At 43.2% G+C, this 20258-nt stretch overlaps 1 protein-coding gene and 1 long non-coding RNA gene across 6 annotated transcripts in view; one reads left to right on the forward strand and one right to left on the reverse strand.

Moving 5' to 3' along the window:
• LOC138754733 (uncharacterized) overlaps positions 1–13216 on the forward strand; it is a 24295-nt gene extending 11079 nt beyond the window's left edge. Inside the window, exon 3 of the long non-coding RNA XR_011351907.1 lies at positions 12267–13216. This is a non-coding gene — a long non-coding RNA (uncharacterized lncRNA). The remainder of the gene's footprint in view (positions 1–12266) is intronic.
• csnk2b (casein kinase 2, beta polypeptide) overlaps positions 8527–20258 on the reverse strand; it is a 77026-nt gene continuing 65294 nt past the window's right edge. For all 5 annotated transcript variants that reach the window (XM_069919492.1, XM_069919491.1, XM_069919488.1 and 2 more), the window contains 2 exons: positions 14867–15056; positions 8527–9753 (listed from right to left, as the gene is read on the reverse strand). In XM_069919492.1, coding sequence (XP_069775593.1) covers positions 9663–9753; positions 14867–15056 — 281 coding nt within the window. In that variant the 3' untranslated portion in view covers positions 8527–9662. The remainder of the gene's footprint in view (positions 9754–14866; positions 15057–20258) is intronic.

Genomic DNA, 20258 nt, shown 5'->3' on the forward strand with positions numbered 1-20258 from the left:
TTGTCGGGCCTCTTCTTGCTGGGCCTCTTGCTGTTGGTCCTCTCCTTCTGAGCTGCTCATGAGTTGAGCCTCCTGCTGCTGCTCTTTTTTTCCTTTCACCCCGCGACTTTCTTTCTCACCTGGTACTTCACTCCCTGTCCTGCCGCTTTTCTCCTTCTCCAGCTGAGAGCCCTGGTGTTGGGTATCCCTCAGCTGGTCATGCCGTGATTGCCCACTTCTCGGCTGAGCCCCCCTCCTGTCGGTATTTTCCTTCTCCTTAGATTGCGCACTTTTGCTTGGCTCAGAGCCATTTTTGCAGTCCAGCGGTTGGGGAGGGGGGGGGGTCGCGACTCCGCGGGGCCGTCATCAACCTCGGAGATCGGGCGCTCTTCTCCACCACGCCTCCGTTCCTTCGTGCAGGAAAGGACTTCTCCTTTCTTTTCCAGCATGTTTTCTTTTTTTCCCCCGTTGTTTTTACTTTTTCTTCTTAGGTGCCATTTTCTTTCTCTTCTCTGCAACTTTATCTTTTATTTCTTTTGTTTTGTATTTATTGAACTTTGTCTTTTCTTAACTTTTTTTCTTCTTTTCTGGAGAGGGCTGGTTTTACCCGACCGGCCACTACTCCATCACGCGACTCCTCGGACTTCACTCTATTAAGGACATCTCAAGAGGTGGTGTCTCGAGAAAGCAGCCTCTATACTCAAGCACTCTTCTTACTGCTACTGGAAGCGACAGGAGCCAACATTACACACAAAAAAAGCTTCTTCCCTCCACTCAGATTTCTGAATGGACAATGAACCACCTCTTTTACCCCACACCAATTTATTTATTTTAAAAAATGTAATTTATAGCAATTTTACACTTGTAATGCTGCCGGACAACAAATTTTGTGACACACGCTCATGCCAATAAATTCTGATTCTGTGAGTTTTCTCCCTGTACTGTCAGTGGATGAGGGGCTTATAAAATTTTTAAGGGGCAGAGATAAGGTGAATGGTCACCATCTTTTCCCTCAGAGTAGCAGAATCAGAAACTAGAGGGCAGAGGTTTAGGGCAAGAAGAGGAAAGATTTAAAACGGACCAGAGGGATACTTTCCCCCACCACAACACAGAGGATGGCGGGATAGGCTGCCAGAGGGAACAGTAGAGGCACCTATCATGTTATGTTTGAAGAGCATTAGTAAACATTTTATAACAACACATTTTCTAGCCTTTTTCGAGCTGACAAGGTGATGAAGGCAGATGAAGGAAACATAGGGCATTAAAATCTTGTTCAGCCTCAGTAACAATCCTGAGGGGAACACATCTGACCAATTCTCTTCCCTGTGCGTGATTCTGATCTAATCAATTGCCTGAACAACATACTTTCATCATTCTATTGAGTCAGATTTCTAGTCATTGCTGAGTTCGAACAATAAGCCTCAGTGAGTCATTGTTCATCATTCCAGCCCCTGAACTTTGTGTGCCTGTGTTTTGTTTCCTTTCTGTAACTGAGTGTTGAAACAACCTGAATAACCTGTTTCCTCGTCATTTCAACTCACCTCTGCAATCCTCCCTCCCAACAAATTGGTTTCTCGCACTTTCAATCACTGTCTTCAAGAGGGGGTGGGGGAAAGAGACCATCCTTCTGTCCATATCAACAGCACTGAAGTGGAAAGAAGCTTGAGGCTCTTGGGGAGAAGTATCTCCAAGGACCTGACCTTGCCCAGTATGTTGACACAGCAATCTCTGTTTTCTTGGAGGACTAAGGAAGTTTGGCATGTCCCCCTCATCCCTCAACAACTTGGACAGGGGCACCATCAACAGCATAAGAGTGTGGTACGGGAGCTGCTCTGCTCAAGAATCGGCAGGTGCACTCCACGAAATGTATACGTTTATTTCTAGAATGTACTTTTTAATTGATGAGTGATAGCCCGACCCAGTTTTGCACAAGACTAGGGTGAGATTGGAGTTAGACTTGGACACAACAATTGACAAATAACTGGTCAGATCTACGTCAGGGACGTTTGATGGCTACTATCAATGCCAGGTATAGGTTGGACCATAATAATTTTCTCCATCAGCTATACCTCAGCCCACAGAAATCATACCAACATAAACCTGAATTATCAGAGATGTCTTTTAGATGTGATGTAGAGGTGGGTTTCTTTTTACATTCTACCTGGCTTTGCATGAAGGTGAGGCCCTTCTGGTATGACCTCTGTGATCCCCTAAGATCACGGGAGTCACTTTCCCAGTCGACCCAAACCTTGTCTTCTGGTGAATTTTACCACGGTTGGTAGATCACTAACACTCAAATTCACATAAATGCCAGGAAATGCATAGCGGTAACATGGAACTCTGACTCCCATCTACTCATGGATAGGTGCTCTTCAGAGAGAATAGTTGCATCCCATTTGAAAAGGTCACAATCTCAGGAAGGGATCTAACACCTTCCTAACAATCTGGCAGCCTTATTTAGAGCATATAGGTATCTCACTAGCACCAATATAGGGTTACGATCGCAACTGGCTAGCCAGCAGACCTCTGTAAAGATTTTAACATTGTGGGATTATTGTGTCTCTATGTTTTATTGTATGCACAGACAAAGGAACAATTTCTTTTTCTTCATTCTTTCTGTTCAATAGGACATATAGAGAGGTTTTCTTGGTGTTTTACATTTGATATGATTGTTAAATTTTGTAAGTAGTCCAGAGGACCCCAAAACCCAGCAGCAACAAAAATTCACCAAGACAAGTGATTGCTTAAACAAAAGTTTATTTTAATTTTCTTTAAACATAAAAACAGGATCAAACTTTAACTTATTAGTATTATCAACACCCTTCTACTTCTAAGTGCACGTGCATGTAATGTGTATATGTTTTTTTTTTGTTTTTTTTTAAATGTTTTATTTTTCACACCATAAATCACATTAGCCATGATATACACTATTTCTTTTTCACACATATACAGTGACTTTTTCTCCCCCCCCCCTTTCCTCCCAAACCACCCCCCCACCCCCTCCTCTCATCCATTTTAGGTATACAATCTAGGTTGCATTAAGCCAGTCAGACAATGTTGTCATTCAACAAAATTACACCAGAAATTCTACTGAGTCCATTCTTTTCTTTCCTTCTCCTTCCATCAACTTAGGTAATGTTTGTCCCCGGTAGGTTTTCGCTATTGTATTTAATGTAAGGCTCCTATACTTGTTCGAATATTTCAATATTATTTCTTAACCTATATGTTATTTTTTCTAATGGAATACATTTATTCATTTAAATTTAGTAGTTTCTTCTTTTTAATTTGGTTATGTATTCCATTAATATTTAAAGACATATAGTTCAGCGTAGCCCTTTTATATTTTGTTTATCTTCTCTTTCCGTTTTTCCATCATTACCTTTCCTCCTTTTCCATTTCTGTTTTCTTATTTTCAACTCTTTATAAGACAACATTCCTACAACATCCAACATTTTCCTTATTCTCCTATTTCTATCTTATTTATCCCCAATCTCCCCTTCACCTCCTGAGTTGTCCTTTATCCCTTGTCGGACAACCACATCTCCCCTCTCCATTTGGATTTGCGAATCCACTCGCAAGCGTCAACTGATTATGCAGTGACCGCTATTTCCCCCCACCCCGCCTCCCCCAGAAAAGATTTCACTTTTCATATGTCACAAAGGTCACTCTTTTAATTCCCTCCTTATTCTCTCTATTCCATTACCTTCCCTTATTAATTCTTGTCTATACTATCTATATTTTCCTCTAAGTACAGATACATTCATGTATGCTCATTGTCTCTATTCACTCTTATACCTCTTTACCCGCATACATATCAATTGTGATCATTTTTACTCTCATTACCCGTCTTCATCCCTCAGTCTATTTTTGTCTTTACCCACATACATATCAATCGTGATCATTTTAACTCTCATTACCCGTCTTCCTCCCTCAGTCTATTTTTGTAATTGTTCTGCAAATTTTCGTGCTTCTTCTGGATCCGAGAATAGTCTGTTTTGTTGTCCTGGAATAAATATTTTCAATACCGCTGGATGCTTTAGTATAAATTTATACCCTTTCTTCCATAAAATCGCCTTTGCTGTATTGAACTCTTTTCTCTTCTTTAGGAGTTCAAAACTTATATCTGGATAAATGAAGATTTTTTGCCCTTTATACTCCAGTGGTTTGTTGCCCTCTCTTACTTTTTCCATTGTCTTCTCCAGTACCTTTTCTCTTGTAGTATATCTTAAGAATTTTACTACAATAGATCTTGGTTTTTGTTGTGGTTGTGGTTTAGAGGCCAATACTCTATGTGCCCTTTCTATTTCCATTTCTTGCTGTAGTTCTGGACATCCTAGGGTCTTAGGGATCCACTCTTTTATAAACTCCCTCATATTCTTGCCTTCTTCATCTTCCTTAAGGCCCACTATCTTTTTTTTTTCCAAATGTAAAGATTATTCAATCTTTTATTCAAGAAATAAGAAAGATGAGAAAAATATCAGATAAATTATGTTTAGTTTGTTTCTGTGCTGAAATTTTTTTTTTAAATTTTTTTATTTTTCACACCATAAATCACATTAGCCATGATATACACTATTTCTTTTTCACACATATACAGTGACTTTTTCTCCCCCCCCACCCCCCCCCCTCATCCATTTTAGGTATACAATCTAGGTTGCATTAAGCCAGTCAGACAATGTTGTCATTGAACAAAATTACACCAGAAATTCTACTAAGTCCATTCTTTTCTTTCCTTCTCCTTCCATCAACTTAGGTAATGTTTGTCCCCGGTAGGTTTTCGCTATTGTATTTAATGTAAGGCTCCTATACTTGTTCGAATATTTCAATATTATTTCTTAACCAATATGTTATTTTTTTCTAATGGAATACATTTATTCATTTAAATTTGGTAGTTTCTTCCTTTTAATTTGGTTATGTATTCCATTAATATTTAAAGACATATAGTTCAGCGTAGCCCTTTTATATTTTGTTTATCTTCTCTTTCCGTTTTTCCATCATTACCTTTCCTCCTTTTCCATTTCTGTTTTCTTATTTTCAACTCTTTATAAGACAACATTCCTACAACATCTAACATTTTCCTTATTCTCCTATTTCTATCTTATTTATCCCCAATCTCCCCTTCACCTCCTGAGTTGTCCTTTATCCCTTGTCGGACAACCACATCTCCCCTCTCCATTTGGATTTGCGAATCCACTCGCAAGCGTCAACTGATTATGCAGTGACCGCAATTTCCCCCCACCCCGCCTCCCCCAGAAAAGATTTCACTTTTCATATGTCACAAAGGTCACTCTTTTAATTCCCTCCTTATTCTCTCTATTCCATTACCTTCCCTTATTAATTCTTGTCTATACTATCTATATTTTCCTCTAAGTACAGATACATTCATGTATGCTCATTGTCTCTATTCACTCTTATACCTCTTTACCCGCATACATATCAATCGTGATCATTTTTACTCTCATTACCCGTCTTCATCCCTCAGTCTATTTTTGTCTTTACCCACATACATATCAATCGTGATCATTTTAACTCTCATTACCCGTCTTCCTCCCTCAGTCTATTTTTGTAATTGTTCTGCAAATTTTCGTGCTTCTTCTGGATCCGAGAATAGTCTGTTTTGTTGTCCTGGAATAAATATTTTCAATACCGCTGGATGCTTTAGTATAAATTTATACCCTTTCTTCCATAAAATCGCCTTTGCTGTATTGAACTCTTTTCTCTTCTTTAGGAGTTCAAAACTTATATCTGGATAAATGAAGATTTTTTGCCCTTTATACTCCAGTGGTTTGTTGCCCTCTCTTACTTTTTCCATTGTCTTCTCCAGTACCTTTTCTCTTGTAGTATATCTTAGGAATTTTACTACAATAGATCTTGGTTTTTGTTGTGGTTGTGGTTTAGAGGCCAATACTCTATGTGCCCTTTCTATTTCCATTTCATGCTGTAGTTCTGGACATCCTAGAGTCTTAGGGATCCACTCTTTTATAAACTCCCTCATATTCTTGCCTTCTTCATCTTCCTTAAGGCCCACTATCTTTATGTTATTTCTTCTGTTATGGTTTTCCATTGTATCTATTTTTTGAGCTAGTAGTTCTTGTGTCTCTTTAGTTTTTTTATTAGATTTCTCCAATTTCTTTTTTAAGTCTTCTACCTCCATTTCTGCTGCTACTGCCCGCTCTTCCATCTTGTCCATTTTCTTTCCCATTTCTGTTAAGGTCATCTCCATTTTATTTATTTTCTCTTCTGTGTTGTTTATTCTTTTTCTTAAATCCTTAAATTCCTGTGTTTGCCATTCTTTAAATGACTCCATGTATCCTTTAATAAGAGCAAGTATATCCTTTACCTTGCCTTTCTTTTCTTCTTCTATTTCACTGTACTCTTTCTCTTCCTCTTCTTCCTCTGGGTTGGCCATCTGTTGTTTCTTTGTTGCCCTTTCCTCCTCTTCTTTCTTGTTTCTATTGTCTTCTGTGGTCTCTTCTTACTGCAGGTGTTCTGCAGCTGTCTTTGCCGGCTGTAGAGATCGACTCCCCAGCTGGTCCCCCCTCCCGTCGGTGTGTTTTTTTTCATTCGCATCGCGCATGCGCGAAGTATCACGCATGCGCGGTTGCGCACTTTTACTCGGCTCTGTGAGCCATTTTTGTCGTCCATTATTTACCGACCTGAGGGAGCGGGTTTCTCTCTCCGCAGCGGGCCTCTTCGGACAGGTAAGGCCTTCACCTTTTTCCTCCTTTGTCTTCTCTTCCTCTCTTCTTACCGTTGCTTTCGATTTTTCTTTTTTTGTCGCCATCTTCTTTCCACCTTTATACTCACTTTTCTGTAACTTTTATTTCTGTGCCTTTGTGTTTTCCTTTGTTTTTCCCGACTTTTCTGGAGAGGGCTGGAGTTCACCGTCCGGCCACTACTCCATCACGTGACTCCTCCTAATGTGTATATGTTGAGGAAAATTCTTTGCTTTACAATCTAATCTCACTTCTCCATGTTCACCGGTATCAGGCAATTCTTATACTGTGCACAGAATTTAACAGTTATGAATTTTCACCCGGTTCTGGTGCTTGCAGGTAAATGGTTACCTCTCAGGAAGGTTCTTGTTGGTTTCAGAGATTAGTTGCTCAATGGACACACACAAACTGATTCCGTCCGATCAGCCACTTCAATGTCTTGCCGAAGAAACTTGCACCATCATGTGTTTTCCAAATGATAACCTCTCCCAGGTCACCAGAATTCCTCGTTTCCCTTATTTCAGGAGAAACATTTTAGCTAGCCATTTCCTCTTGTAAGGACTACAAGGGTTTTAACAAGCCTGTCAACTGCCATGTTGCAGTCTCCAAAAACCACTGCAGAACCCAGTTCCATCTCTCTAAGATAAATCATTTTTTTTCTTTCCTCTCTCTCTCTCTGCTTGTACAAACCAAAACCTCTTGCAGGGCTAACCCAATCCTTGAAAGATCTTTATCAGCACTTTGAGCCTGGACTGTTTATTTTCACCTACTTTTTGAAATTCCCTCCAAAACAGTTCCATTGTCTTTTGCAAAGCCCCTGGTGCCTGCATCTCACTTTCAGCAAACCTCCTGCATTTTAAATGAGATGTGAAGTCTAAATTATCTGTTTGTGAAGTGACCAACACACCACCCCCCCACAATCTCTTTTAAAGACATATTTATATATAATATACCTGTAACAATATATTGAAATGATAAATAAAATATTACAAAAAAAAGCTGCAGGTGATGGGTTAAAAATTAAGCAAATTTCCCTCCCTTCTATGTCACACTGGTGACCAATACAATAAAGGACCCATCCTCCTTCCAATGGAGAAGGCTCAAGAGTGAAGAAGTTCTGTCCCTGCAGCAGTCAGGCTCCTGAATGGGCCCCACAACAGTGCTAGCATGCCTTTGCTTAATACCAAGTGATCTTTTAATTCTCTGCTACACTATGTTTTTATTTGCTGTACATGTCAGAATGAATGTTAGAATTAACCTGTTAGTCTGCTCATCTCACTAGACAAGGTTATGAGACAAATAAACCCCACCTTCCTATTCCCTGAAATGGCCACTTTATTGCAAATCCAAGTGGGCACCCAACACTGGCCTTGCCAAGGGAAACTGGCTCCAGGGAATAAGAAAACTCCCACCATAATTTGAGGTCTTCTAACAGCCTTACATACATCCCCAGTTTATCTTCTTCCACCAATACACAAAGGTGTTGGGGAAACTCAAGAGGTTATGGAGCGTCCATAGGAAGTTTCAGGCCTGGGCTCTTTGTCAAGTACAAGCCAAAACAAGTAGGTGTCTGATTAGAAGTGGCCAGGCCCAAATGTTGGTTACCTTTTCTTTCCTGTGGATTTGCATGATCTGCTGAGTTTCTCCAGTATGTTTGTGTACTGCACTTGACCCTAGCACCTGCAGGTTAACACTATCCTCTTCCATTGTTCCAAAATCTGAACTGAGGAAACAAATCTGGGTCCTGAGAAACACTAGGCAACTTTCAACAGGGCACTAGTATTCAATTTGGAACACACTTTTCTGAAAAGAACTGACAATCTGAAATCCGTTGTCACTTCAATCAGGTCTGCATTTATTCAGCAATAAACATCAGTAACAATCCCTAAACCGATTAAACATGTTCTTTAAAAAAAAATACACAGGCAGCTTTTACCAAGTCAACATCTTTTATACAATACATACAATACAGTGAATGACCTTAACTTACCTGGAGTTAATGGGGGTGGGGAGAAAACAGGAGGGGAAGAGGAACCCAAAGGGTCTTCACTGCAGACAATGACGATCGATAAAATGAGTCACTCATTCAATGCCTGGGTAATGGTACACGATTCTCGATTGGATGCTATAGTTAGCTTCCCTTCAAATTGAGTTACCGGGCACACGTGCACAGTTTGATGGATCGTACAGAGAGGGGTGGGGGTGAGAAGAGAAGAAATGAGGACAGTGACGCTGCAGTCAGTTAGTCTCAAATCGTTAATGACCTTCAAACTCCCAGCACCATTCCCTGGGACTGCTTTGTCACTCGGGCTGCAGTACTGATCGGTTGTAAGAAAATATAATGGTAGTTCAGTGATACATTGTGAAACGATGTTCACGCTGGGACGAGAGGTTCTTCACTTCTCATTTTAATCTCCATACCAAGACTGCAACCACAAACATTACACACAGGAAGGAGAAAACCTAGCCCCTCCAGATACAGGCTCCAGGGGCCCAAATGAGTCCCCCAACTCTTGTGACATCCTGGTGACAAACACTGCTGTGGGAAATTGAAACACCAGCTTGGAAAGTCACTCTAAACAGCCTACAACTGACTGGAGGCTTGATGGATGCATGGGGTTGAACTGAGAAGAAATCACTCCGGTCCATCCCCCGTCCCCCCCCCCCACCCCCACTCTCTCTAACACACACACACACACACACACAAATTTTGTGATGAGACATTTTAAGTATTTTTTTTCCACTGAAAGAAATCCATTGGCACCAACTTCAGTTCATGACTGCAAGTGGGAGACGGGCACGCAAATGGAAACCCGGTCAACAGAATACGGTGGTTTTAGAGGGGGCCGTGGGGAGATGGGGAAAATAGTTTCTTTTGTTAAAGTGAACACCGTCTGCAGCCTTGCAGCAAATCTTTTGTCTGCTGCACGCGGTTTCAAATGTGGACGTGCGGAGGAGTCGCCCTCTCTAGCGGATCGTCTTGACGGGGCTCTTGAAGTTGCTCGCGGCTTGAAGCTGCAGTTGGTAGGCCATGGGGTGGATCTTAAAGCCATAAAGCCTGGTGGGGGGAGGGGGGGAAGAAGAGGAGGGAGAGTTAGGAGCAGAAGGTTGGAGGATTTCTTTTGGCAGAGCAGAAAGCCCTGGACACAGCCCAGGACATCACAGGCAAAACCCTCCCCACCATCGAGAACATCTACGGGGAACACTGCCATTGGAGAGCAGCAGTGATCAGCAAGGATCCACACCACCCAGCCCACGCTCTGTTCCCGCTGCTACCATCAGGAAAGAGGTATCGGTGCCACACCTTGCATCACCAAGTTCAGGAACAGCTGCTCCCCCTCCACCATCAGACTCCTCAATAACAAACTCAATCAGGGAGTCATTTAATGACACTTACTTTCCAAATTATTTTTGAATATTTTCTGTATTGCACATTTTGTTTGGACTTCCTTCTTTTTTTTTTAATTTTTTTTATTTTTCACACCATAAATCACATTAGCCATGATATACACTATTTCTTTTTCACACATATACAGTGACTTTTTCTCCCCCCCCCCTTGCTCCTCCCAAACCACCCCCCCACCCCCCCCTCTCATCCATTTTAGGTATACAATCTAGGTTGCATTAAGCCAGTCAGACAATGTTGTCATTCAACAAAAATACACCAGAAATTCTACTGAGTCCATTCTTTTCTTTCCTTCTCCTTCAATCAACTTAGGTAATGTTTGTCCCCGGTAGGTTTTCGCTATTTTATTTAATGTAAGGCTCCCATACTTGTTCGAATATTTCAATATTATTTCTTAACCTATATGTTATTTTTTCTAATGGAATACATTTTTTGGACTTCCTTCTTGTTTACATTTTGTTTGTGTACAGATTTTTTTTTTAAAAACAAAATTCTGTCTGGCCTGCAGGAAAAAGAATCTTTTATACAATACATGTGATGTTAAGTCGATTGTCATCTAATTGGACAAGTACAACCTGACAAAGCAGTGTTCTCCAGTCCATAAATGTACTTGGACAATAAATCTGAACTTTGAGGTTTGGATGGCAGGGAACAGGAGGATGCATGAAGAAACTGATACCTTGGACAAGTGACTCAACCTTCTCTCCCACAGGCCAGAAAATAGTCTCTGCATGTGCAAAAGCTATTTTCCAATCTGCTTCTATCCTTCCTTTAGCTGCTATACGATAGAACACGAACATAAGAAATAGGAGCAGGAGTTAGCCATCTGGACCGCTGAGCCAGCTCTGTCATTCAATAAGATAATGGCTGATCTAGTCATGGACTCAGCTCCACTTGCCATCTGTTCTCCATTGCTCTTAATTCACCCCCCCTCCACCCCCACCATTCTTTAAAAATCTGTGTATAAATATGTTCGACTGCTTCCTTAGGCAGAGAATTCCAGATTCACCACTCTCTGGGAGAAGCAGTTCCTCCTTATCGCTATCTTAAATCTAGTCCCCCAAATCTTGAGGCTGTGTCTCTGAGATCTGACAAGTGAGCCAGTAAAAAAAACAATCTCCCTGCTTCTATCTTATCTGTTCCTGTCATAATTTTCATACGTTTCTGCTCTTAATCCCCCCCAATTAAAGAGATCACTCAATCTTTCTTCATAAATTAAACCCCTCACTTCTGGAATCAACCTGCTCTGCACCACTTCCCAAACCAGTTCTCAAGCAAGGACACTAGAATTCCTGGTGTAGTCTCATGTTAAAACAGTGGAAAGACATTCATTTTCCACCTCCCCCCGCCCCCGCCCCCCCCCCACACACAAATGAGAGGTCAATTTTTGAGACTAATAACAGCAGGAAAGAAAATACCATTGAATCTTGAGGTTTGATTTTTCAACCTTCTGCTTGACGGAAGGGGAGAGGAGAATGTGTGACAAGGTTGGGATAAGCTTCTAATATACTGTACAGTTGCAGCAGAAACTTGCTGCTCTTAAATTCAATCTCTCCAGCAATAAGTCACGTCTCATTTGCCTTCTTGATTACACTGGATAATGAAGATTGTGTTTTGTGAACACATTTGGTGCATTTTATGGATTTTGGGTTGCTAAATCACAAAAATCACCTTAAAGAGCTCCTATCGTACTTTTTTTAAAGATACAACATATTTTTGTGATTACCTGTCCTATTTTACTAGTACACTGCCCACAAAACGAGCAGTTTTGTCAAACCCTAAGTGTCTGGGCATGCACTCAGTGCAAGTGCTAAGCAAATGCTGTGTCAGACCTGGGCGTCCTTACTCAGGATTGATGCAGACAGGCTTTAAAAGTAGCTCACATAACCTCCCTCCTCCTCGACATCCCTCTCCTCCACTCACTCCCATTGCCATAATAAACTTCCCAGGCTCAAAAGATTCCACCCAGAATCAGACATAAATTTTCAGCCGGTGTCTCAAAATGTTTTACAATGTTTAATCAGAATTCCCTTGCTCATGAGATGTGTGATTCATTACTAAATGCTTGTCTCAGCCAGCACCTTTTGTTTCAATTATATTCATGTCACATTTTCTCCACTTGATCCTGTGAAACCTCATCCATTTATCTTGTATTTTAATTACAGGTAAAAGTCTCGGCTGGTGAAATGTCAACTGGTAGGTGTTGGCAGCAGATTTCAGATTGTCAGAGTATACAGGACATCACATCTCCATCTTGAACACTGTTCAGTGCATTGCACACCTAGAGGATGACCCTGGCTACAAGAAGGTTCAGTGAAGATAAACCAGAATGGTCATGAGTCATTCAGCAAGGGAAGGATATGGTGACCATCTTATTCAAAGCAATGGGTCAGGACTGGGGAAGAGAACGTCTTCCTGTTCTGCCACACACACAATGGGCCAGCATTGCCCATGGGCACTGGGTTTGTGGCTGTATCGTGAATCTACCTCCAACTAACCTTTAGGAGAGTAGGGGACTGTCCCCTTGGTCCCTGCTCCAGACCAGTGCTCGCTGGATTGAAATGTGTCAAACTCATTTCATATGCAATGGTTTGGGGGAAGAGAAAGAGAGAGGATGCTTTCAGCCTACCAGTGTGGATTGGAATCCAACAACATTGGCAGGGAGGAGTTGCTGTCATGGCAGGACAGCAGACTTTTCATGGAGAGGATTGTGGAATGTTCCTTAACTTCCACACCGGAAGACCGCAGTCAGTACGAATTGGAAACAATGTCTACTCCTGTCGATCAGCACAGATGCACCTCAAGAATGCTTGTTTAGCCCTCTGCTCTACTCGATCTACACCCATGACTGTGGAAAGAGGGAGGGGGCGGCGAGGAAAAGAGAGTTTTTCCACAGTGGGATACGGAATGACCCACCAGAGAAATAGAGATTGCTTCAATTATAACATTTAAGATGTGGACAGATTCGTGAATAAAGGTCATAGGAACATAGGTCAAACACAGGCAACTGCAATAGTTCGGACAGGCCTGTTGAGCCGAAGAGTCTGTCTCTGTGCTGTCATCAAACACCTAAACCTAATGCATTTATATTAAGTGAAATAAATAAAAGGAATTAACGCCAACCCACACTTGCGAATATAGCTGATTCCTTTTACTGACTTCCATGCACCAGCCCCAACCTGAAGCAGGTGCAGTGGGCAGTAGTGCAGGTCTCCCAGGGAATATCGTGACCCTGTGGAGGACTGCAGTCGAGACTATGCTAGGAAGTCCTGAGACACTGCCTGATTAAGCATGTAAACAGTGACAAGCCATACTCACCTAAAGATTGGAGCAGTTGTTTTACCAACCAATCAGGGTTAGACCTTTTCTTAACACAAATACATGACCTGTCAGAACTGAGTTACAGGGAAAGGCTCAACAGTTTAGGACTTTATTCCCTGGAGGCAGAGAATACAGAGATATTTGATAAGAGTATTGAGTCCAGGAGTTGAGATGTTATGGCAAAGTTGTACAAGACATTGGTGAGGCCAAATCTGAAGTATTGTGTGCAGATTTCATCAACTAACGACAGGAAAGATATCAATTAAGATTGAAAGAGTGCAGATATTTACAAGGATGTTACCCAGACTTCAGGAACTAAGTTACAGGGAAAGGTTAAACAGGCTATGACTTTATTCCCTGGAGTGTCAAAAGGGAGATTTGATAGAGGTATTTAAAATTATGAAAGGTATAGACAGAGTAAATGCAAGTCAGCTGTTTTCCACAGAGGGTAGGTGAGATACAAACCAGAGGACATGGGTTAAGGGTGAAAGGGGAAGAGCTTAGGGGGACCTTCACACAGTGTTGGGAGTGTAGAATGAGCTGAAGTGGTGAATGCGGGGTCTATTTTCACACAAGAAAAATATGGACATGTACATGGATGGGAGGGGTGTGGAGGAATATCGACTGGGTGCAGGTCAGTGAGACTAGGCAAAATAATAGTTCACCAGTGACTCGACAGGCCAAAGGGCCTTTTCAGTGCTATATGTTTTATGGTCAGATGGAAACACTTCCCTGGCTGACCTCGTTGCTCCCAAGTCTTCAGTGAGCTCCCTTTAACTCTCATTACCTGTTGGTCCCCATCCCAGTCCCTCACTCCCTTTATCTATATACTGTATGTGCTGTCGTGTAGGACGATCCCCGAAACTTAATAATTTCACCTTAAAATCGGGTTGTCTTATACACCAGGTCTAAAATCTGAACCTTGACGGCGAAGTGTCTACACCACCGCTATTTTCCTGCCGACTCCCGCAATCTTGCGCATGCCCTGTTATCTTCCGTAGGGTATATCTGTCCTGTCCAACAGCAGTTGGCTTTGTACAGGCTTTAAACAGTCTGTTACAGGAGCCGACTGGTTTATCTTAAAATATCTAAATAAAATTGAAACCTGCAAATGGTAATTTGTTATTAAAATAATTGTGATTTGCTTTTATCAGCATCCACTGGTCAACGGTAAGTGCCAGATTTTTTTTGGTGGGGGTGTTTATCTTATATAAAGATATCACTCAAAACCAACAACCAACAGTTAAGGTGGAAATTCCTAGGCCGACCAATACAACAGCATATATATCTACTAACTCTCCTTCCCACCATAGTTGCAACCCAGGGGAAGCTAATACATTCCCTCTGCCTGACCCGCTGAGACCCTCCACCTTCTCTCTGTGCTCACTCACGTCTGCAGTTTGTGTGCTTGCCTACTATCTGAGCAGGAGGCACCCAGCCTTACCTTGGGACAAACTGGTTAGCTGGCCGCTTGGGTCTGTACTCTGGGTGCACCATGAAAAGCATGTGGGGGAAGCCAGTGCCGAAGTACGCTCCATCCGTGTGGTGGTGTCGCGAGGACTTTGGCGTGTACACGTCCATGCACTTGGGGCAGTACAGCTTCACCATGGCCTCGCCGGGGATGTCGGACAAACCTAGTGGGAGGGGAGAGAATTAGAAACCATAGAGCACGACTGAGAGTCAAGCAGGTAAAATGCCCAAAAATCATTGATCTTCCTGACTCCTGTCTTAACTCTGGAAAACCTCGACATCACGGGCACCCACGTTAGGAGTTCTGTTCATCGACCCCACAGGACGGCGACCACAACCACTGACCAGTGAGGGGCTCAGCGATGGAGGACCCAGCCTGGCTCTGGGCTGCAGCCTACTCATGGTTAAAAGACACACGCAGGCTACCGGCGAACCAGGTGTCAGAGAGGCTGCTGAGGACAAGAGGGGCCATGGATGCTGGAAGCTTCCTGATTTTATCAGAGGTTCGGATCTGGAGCTCGGGTTGCGGACTGGTGCAGGGCACCAGTAATGGGAAGAACAACCCCCCCCCCACCCCGTTGAGAAGCAGAGGCGATGACTCAACGCAGTGACCACAGTGACTGTACTAGGTGACCATGGCAGTGAACTAGCGAGGGGGTTCGGCAGCTGAGGCTGTGAGCAACTTGCAGTCATAGAACTCCCACAGCCTGCGGGCTTCTGAAGACCGGCTCATGAGAACCAGGAATCGGAGCCAGGATTTGAGAGGCACTGAGGGCAAGAGCAACCATCGTTTCGATCTGGAGCTCTGATTGCTGATGAACTGAACAAGAGTCAGTGCAGCCGCAAAGGCCACAGGACCAGTGGAGGAAAATCCATGGTATCTGAAGGGACTCTCTCTCTCCTACTGTAATTGGCCACTGTCTGCCTTACAGCAGACAGAAGGCAATTTTGTGTAATATTACATATTATGTACTATTACGTGACAATAAAGGAATCTTGTAATTGGGCTCTTATTTTCCTTCTTCATACAACCAGTTAAAACTGATCGCAGAAGAATCCTTCTCCCTGTACCCAGTATCTGAAGTTCTGAATACCGAAAAGATCCAAAAACATAACTTTTTTTTAGCGCCGACACGTCACAAGTTGAAAAGATTTACTACCTGACCTGCCCATGTGGGGCTCTGGCGCTCTGTTGGCAACAGTTTGGTCACAAAAGAGCTCAGAACCAGCCGGGAAGACAGACGCTGGATGTCGGCTCAGAGAAGCAAGCTGGAATCTCAAGCCATCAGTGAGTGACTGGAGGAAGTCAGCAGGGTCGGGCAGCGCATGGGGAGAAATTAGGTGCAAGGGTTAACGCTTAAACCAAAGGGCATGAATGCCGATCATCCTCGTTTCAGGTAACTCCTCTTTCCATTTCTCCTTTACCCTCCGCTGTACTTGGTTTACTTTTTCCCAACCATAAGGAGTCGGAAGAATTCTTTGTCTCGGCGTCACCAAGGAGAGCAGCTCCCAGGCAGGAGCGGGGACCACAATCGGGACCAGCAGCGGTGGGGAGGTGTCGGGGACCGATGACAGTGTTGGGGAAGTGGCAGGGACCGGCGACGGCGGTGGGGAGGTGTCGGGGACCAGCGGCGGCGGTGGGGAGGTGTCGGGGACCAGCGAAGGTGGTGGGGAGGTGTCGGGGACCAGCGACGACGGTGGGGAGGTGTCGGGGACCAGCGAGAGCGGTGGGGAGGTGTTGGGGATCGGCGACGGCGGATGCCTCCAACTCTCCCTATGAGTTATTATTGGACAGATGCCACTGGTTTCAGAGAATGCATTCCAGCTCCCAACTTGCTGTCCATCTGTAATTTCCATCTCAGTCCTCGTGTTGTAATCTTGCCCAATTATTAGCATCATTACCAGAGAAACTCAGAAGTCACGGAGCATTCTTTAGGTAGCAAAGATAAAGTCTGGCATAGTTTTGACAGGGCAAGAGGATTTTATTCATCTCATTGGAGTCTTGCCCAGGCCTCTGACCCCTTCCTTATCTCACCAAGCCACTCTGCGAAGGGCTCATGGCAGCAATGCCAAGTTCAGTCTCACCCTCTCCCACCACCCAAACAGCCGTCCAGGCCACAATTAGCTATCATTTCTGTGCTGAAGGATGCATTGAAGAAACAGTCAATTGCCGACAACATCTGGCCTTTCAGATCACGAGCCCCCCCCAGCCTGCAGCACACTCAGGAATGAGCAGCAGTGTCTGTACTTCCTCAGGAGGTTGAGAAGGCCAAGGCAACCGGCCCTCATCCTGACAACATTCCGCAATCTGGCTGGCATCAGATCTGACTGTATCATTTTGTGGACGGTAGCTGCAAAGCATTGGGCTAGGAGTCAATACAGAGGAGCAACCAAACAGCCGAGAGGAAAGAGGGTCTCTCTTTCCTTTAAGCGTTGCTTAAATAGGGCACAAAGAATTATTCAGACCCCTTTCTTTGATCCATCACCATCAAGAAAGAGGCACAGGAGCATCAAAATCAGGACTGCCAGGCTTGGAAATCACTTCTTCCTGCAGGCTGTGAGATTAATGAACAGTATCCTGAAAACCATTCCAAATTCATTTTAAATTACATCTTTTGTGATTATTATGCACTGTATGTATGTGCACTGTGGTCGGGGAAACCTGGTTTCATCTGGTTGTAGATGTACAGTCAGATGATGAAGAACTTGGATGAGCGATCATCACTTCCCTTCATTTCCATAGCCAGCTCCCAATGCTGTGTGTACTGTCACATTTGTGGCCCGAAATGTGAAGTTAATAAAACATCAAACACAAGTTTTATCAGGTAAACTTCTCCGAGTCTTTATTTTCCAGTTTCCTTTCTTCTCCTGCTTGTGCTCTTATCTTTCTCTCATCCCACGTGACTTCCGGTACATCTCATACATATTCATTATCATGACATCCCTCCTTTAATCAGAAATAAACTTTACCTTCACTTACCAATATCCCTCGGAAACCTACAAACATCGTAACTAATGGTAATACTATAACTCAACTACATAAAGTTTACTTCCTACAGCACTCATACATGCACTTTATGATACAAGATTGAAATACTGTCTCAAAGTTCTTATTAAAACTATGGCACAAAGTCTTCGTATCGTTTGGGCACTTTCCGGTTTCATTTCGGCCTGCCTGCGATATTGTCGTCGCTTCTCGGTTGTTCACTCTCAGCGTCGGAAATACTGCTCGCCACGGCTTCGGGTGTTTCTGGCGCTCTAGTCACTTCATCAGGAGTGCTGGTAACTGCCTCTGGAACATCATCAGGTCTCTCAGTTTCAGCATCTCATATTGGCCTTTCAACCTCTTCGCTCGATGTATCTCTGGACTGGTACCTTTTTACACCTGATACATTTCTCTTATAAAGGACTCCAGTCGGAGACTTGACTGTCACCATACTGCCACTTCTGGATACGACAGTATAGGGTTGATGGTAATAAGGTGTGTCTAGCTTTCCACCAGTTTCATGCCTCACTAGAACATTATCTCCTGGCATGATGACTGAGTACTTGGCTCCACGTTTCGAATCTGTGTACAGCTTTGCTGCACCTTTCTTTTCAGCATCGTGGTCCCTCATCTCCTGGTCGTCTCGGATTTCCTTTATTTCTGGCATTTTTGTACGGATTTTTCTCCCAAAAAATGCTTCTGCAGGACTTTTTCCAGTGGTTGCATGAGGCGTTGCTCGATAGACAGCCACATAAGATAGCAATGCTTCTCGCCAATTTTGTCCTTCTGCGTGTGCAATCCTCAATCGTTTTTCAATGGACTGATTTTGTCTCTCTACTTCTCCATTGGCTTGCGGCCATTTCGGAGTTACTTTATGATGGTGGATACCTGTGGTCCTCATGTATTCCGCAAATGTCTCTGAAATGAATTGAGAACCATTGTCAGAGTATAATGTAACAGGTAATCCATATCTTGCAAATATCTCTGCTAATGCTTGTATTGTTTTTTCAGTGGTTGTGGACTTCAACACCACGTACTCATAGTATCTGCTGTAGTAATCTATCACTACCATAATTGATTCACCCGTCGGTAAAGGTCCAAGAAAATCAACAGCTACGTCGATCCATGGTCCTGTCGGGATTTGCGTACTCCGGATAGGTTCTGGCGGATTACTCCTACTTTTGTCATGCTCTTCCTTCATTGGTGCATGGACTATGATGTCGTCAGAAATGTTAGCAACTCCAGGAATGCCTTGAATCACTCGATGGATTTCATACTGGTAGATCTCCGAAGCTGCATTAATTCCAAATGATAGTCTCTTGTAACGATACAATCCACAGTGAGTCACAAATGTTGTTACATCTCGGGAACCTGGATCCAGCTCTAATTGATGATAGCCCCATTTCAGATCAATTTTTGAGAATACCTTGCTGGTAGTTAGTTCTTGAAGTATTTCCTCCACTGTTGGTATAGGGTGTCGTTCTCTAATTATAGCTTCATTGGCCATTCTCATGTCAACACATAGTCTTATGTCACCCTTTGGTTTGGGCACAATCACTATGGGACTGACCCATTGTGTCGAATGTTCCACAGGTTCAATAATGTCTTGTTCGATCAATTCTTTAATTTTGGCTTCGACTTTCCCATGAAGTCCAAACGGAGTTCGGCGCATTGGTTGTGCCTTGGGTTTGACCGTTTCATCTACCGCTAGCTTCAACTGTCGACCTTTCAGCTTTCCTACTCCTTGGAAGACTGCGGGGAATTCTTGCTTCATATCCTCGTATGACTGAATTGAATTGACACAAGCTCCAATATGAAGTATTGCGCTGTGCTTCTACTCAGCAATGGTTTTCCCCTCTCTTCTATGACCATAAACTCTGCTTCGGCGTACTTATCTCCAGCTTCAACAGTTGCAGTAAAACATCCAATGATCTGCAATGGCTTGGTTGCTGTGTATGGATACAGTTTCTTGGAACACTTCTTTGAGGTACAGATGATCTTTTTCCTTTTCAACTTCTCCCATAAATGTCGATCAATCACATTACTGTCACTGCCTGAGTCTACAATGACCTGCACTGTCACTCCACCAATGATCACTGGGACCTTCTCATGATGTATCTCATTCAACGTAAATTGGTAACAACTCTGTTCCTCCTGGGTATCATCATCGTCACCGTCTATCTGGCGAATGGTATCTTTCTTTCCAGGATACTTTCCTTTCCCCCAGGCTTTGCCTTTGGAAGTTGTACTCTTCCTCTTCTGGTCTGCATTGGACTTGCTTTTGCACTTCTTTGCAAAGTGGTCCTTACCTCCACACTTTCTGCAAACTTTGCCTTTGGCCGGGCAATATGGGTCTTTTCCAAAGTGACCTCGGTTTCCA

The sequence above is a fragment of the Narcine bancroftii genome, chromosome 2 (genome assembly GCF_036971445.1).
Source record: "Narcine bancroftii isolate sNarBan1 chromosome 2, sNarBan1.hap1, whole genome shotgun sequence".
Classification (NCBI taxonomy): domain Eukaryota; kingdom Metazoa; phylum Chordata; class Chondrichthyes; order Torpediniformes; family Narcinidae; genus Narcine; species Narcine bancroftii.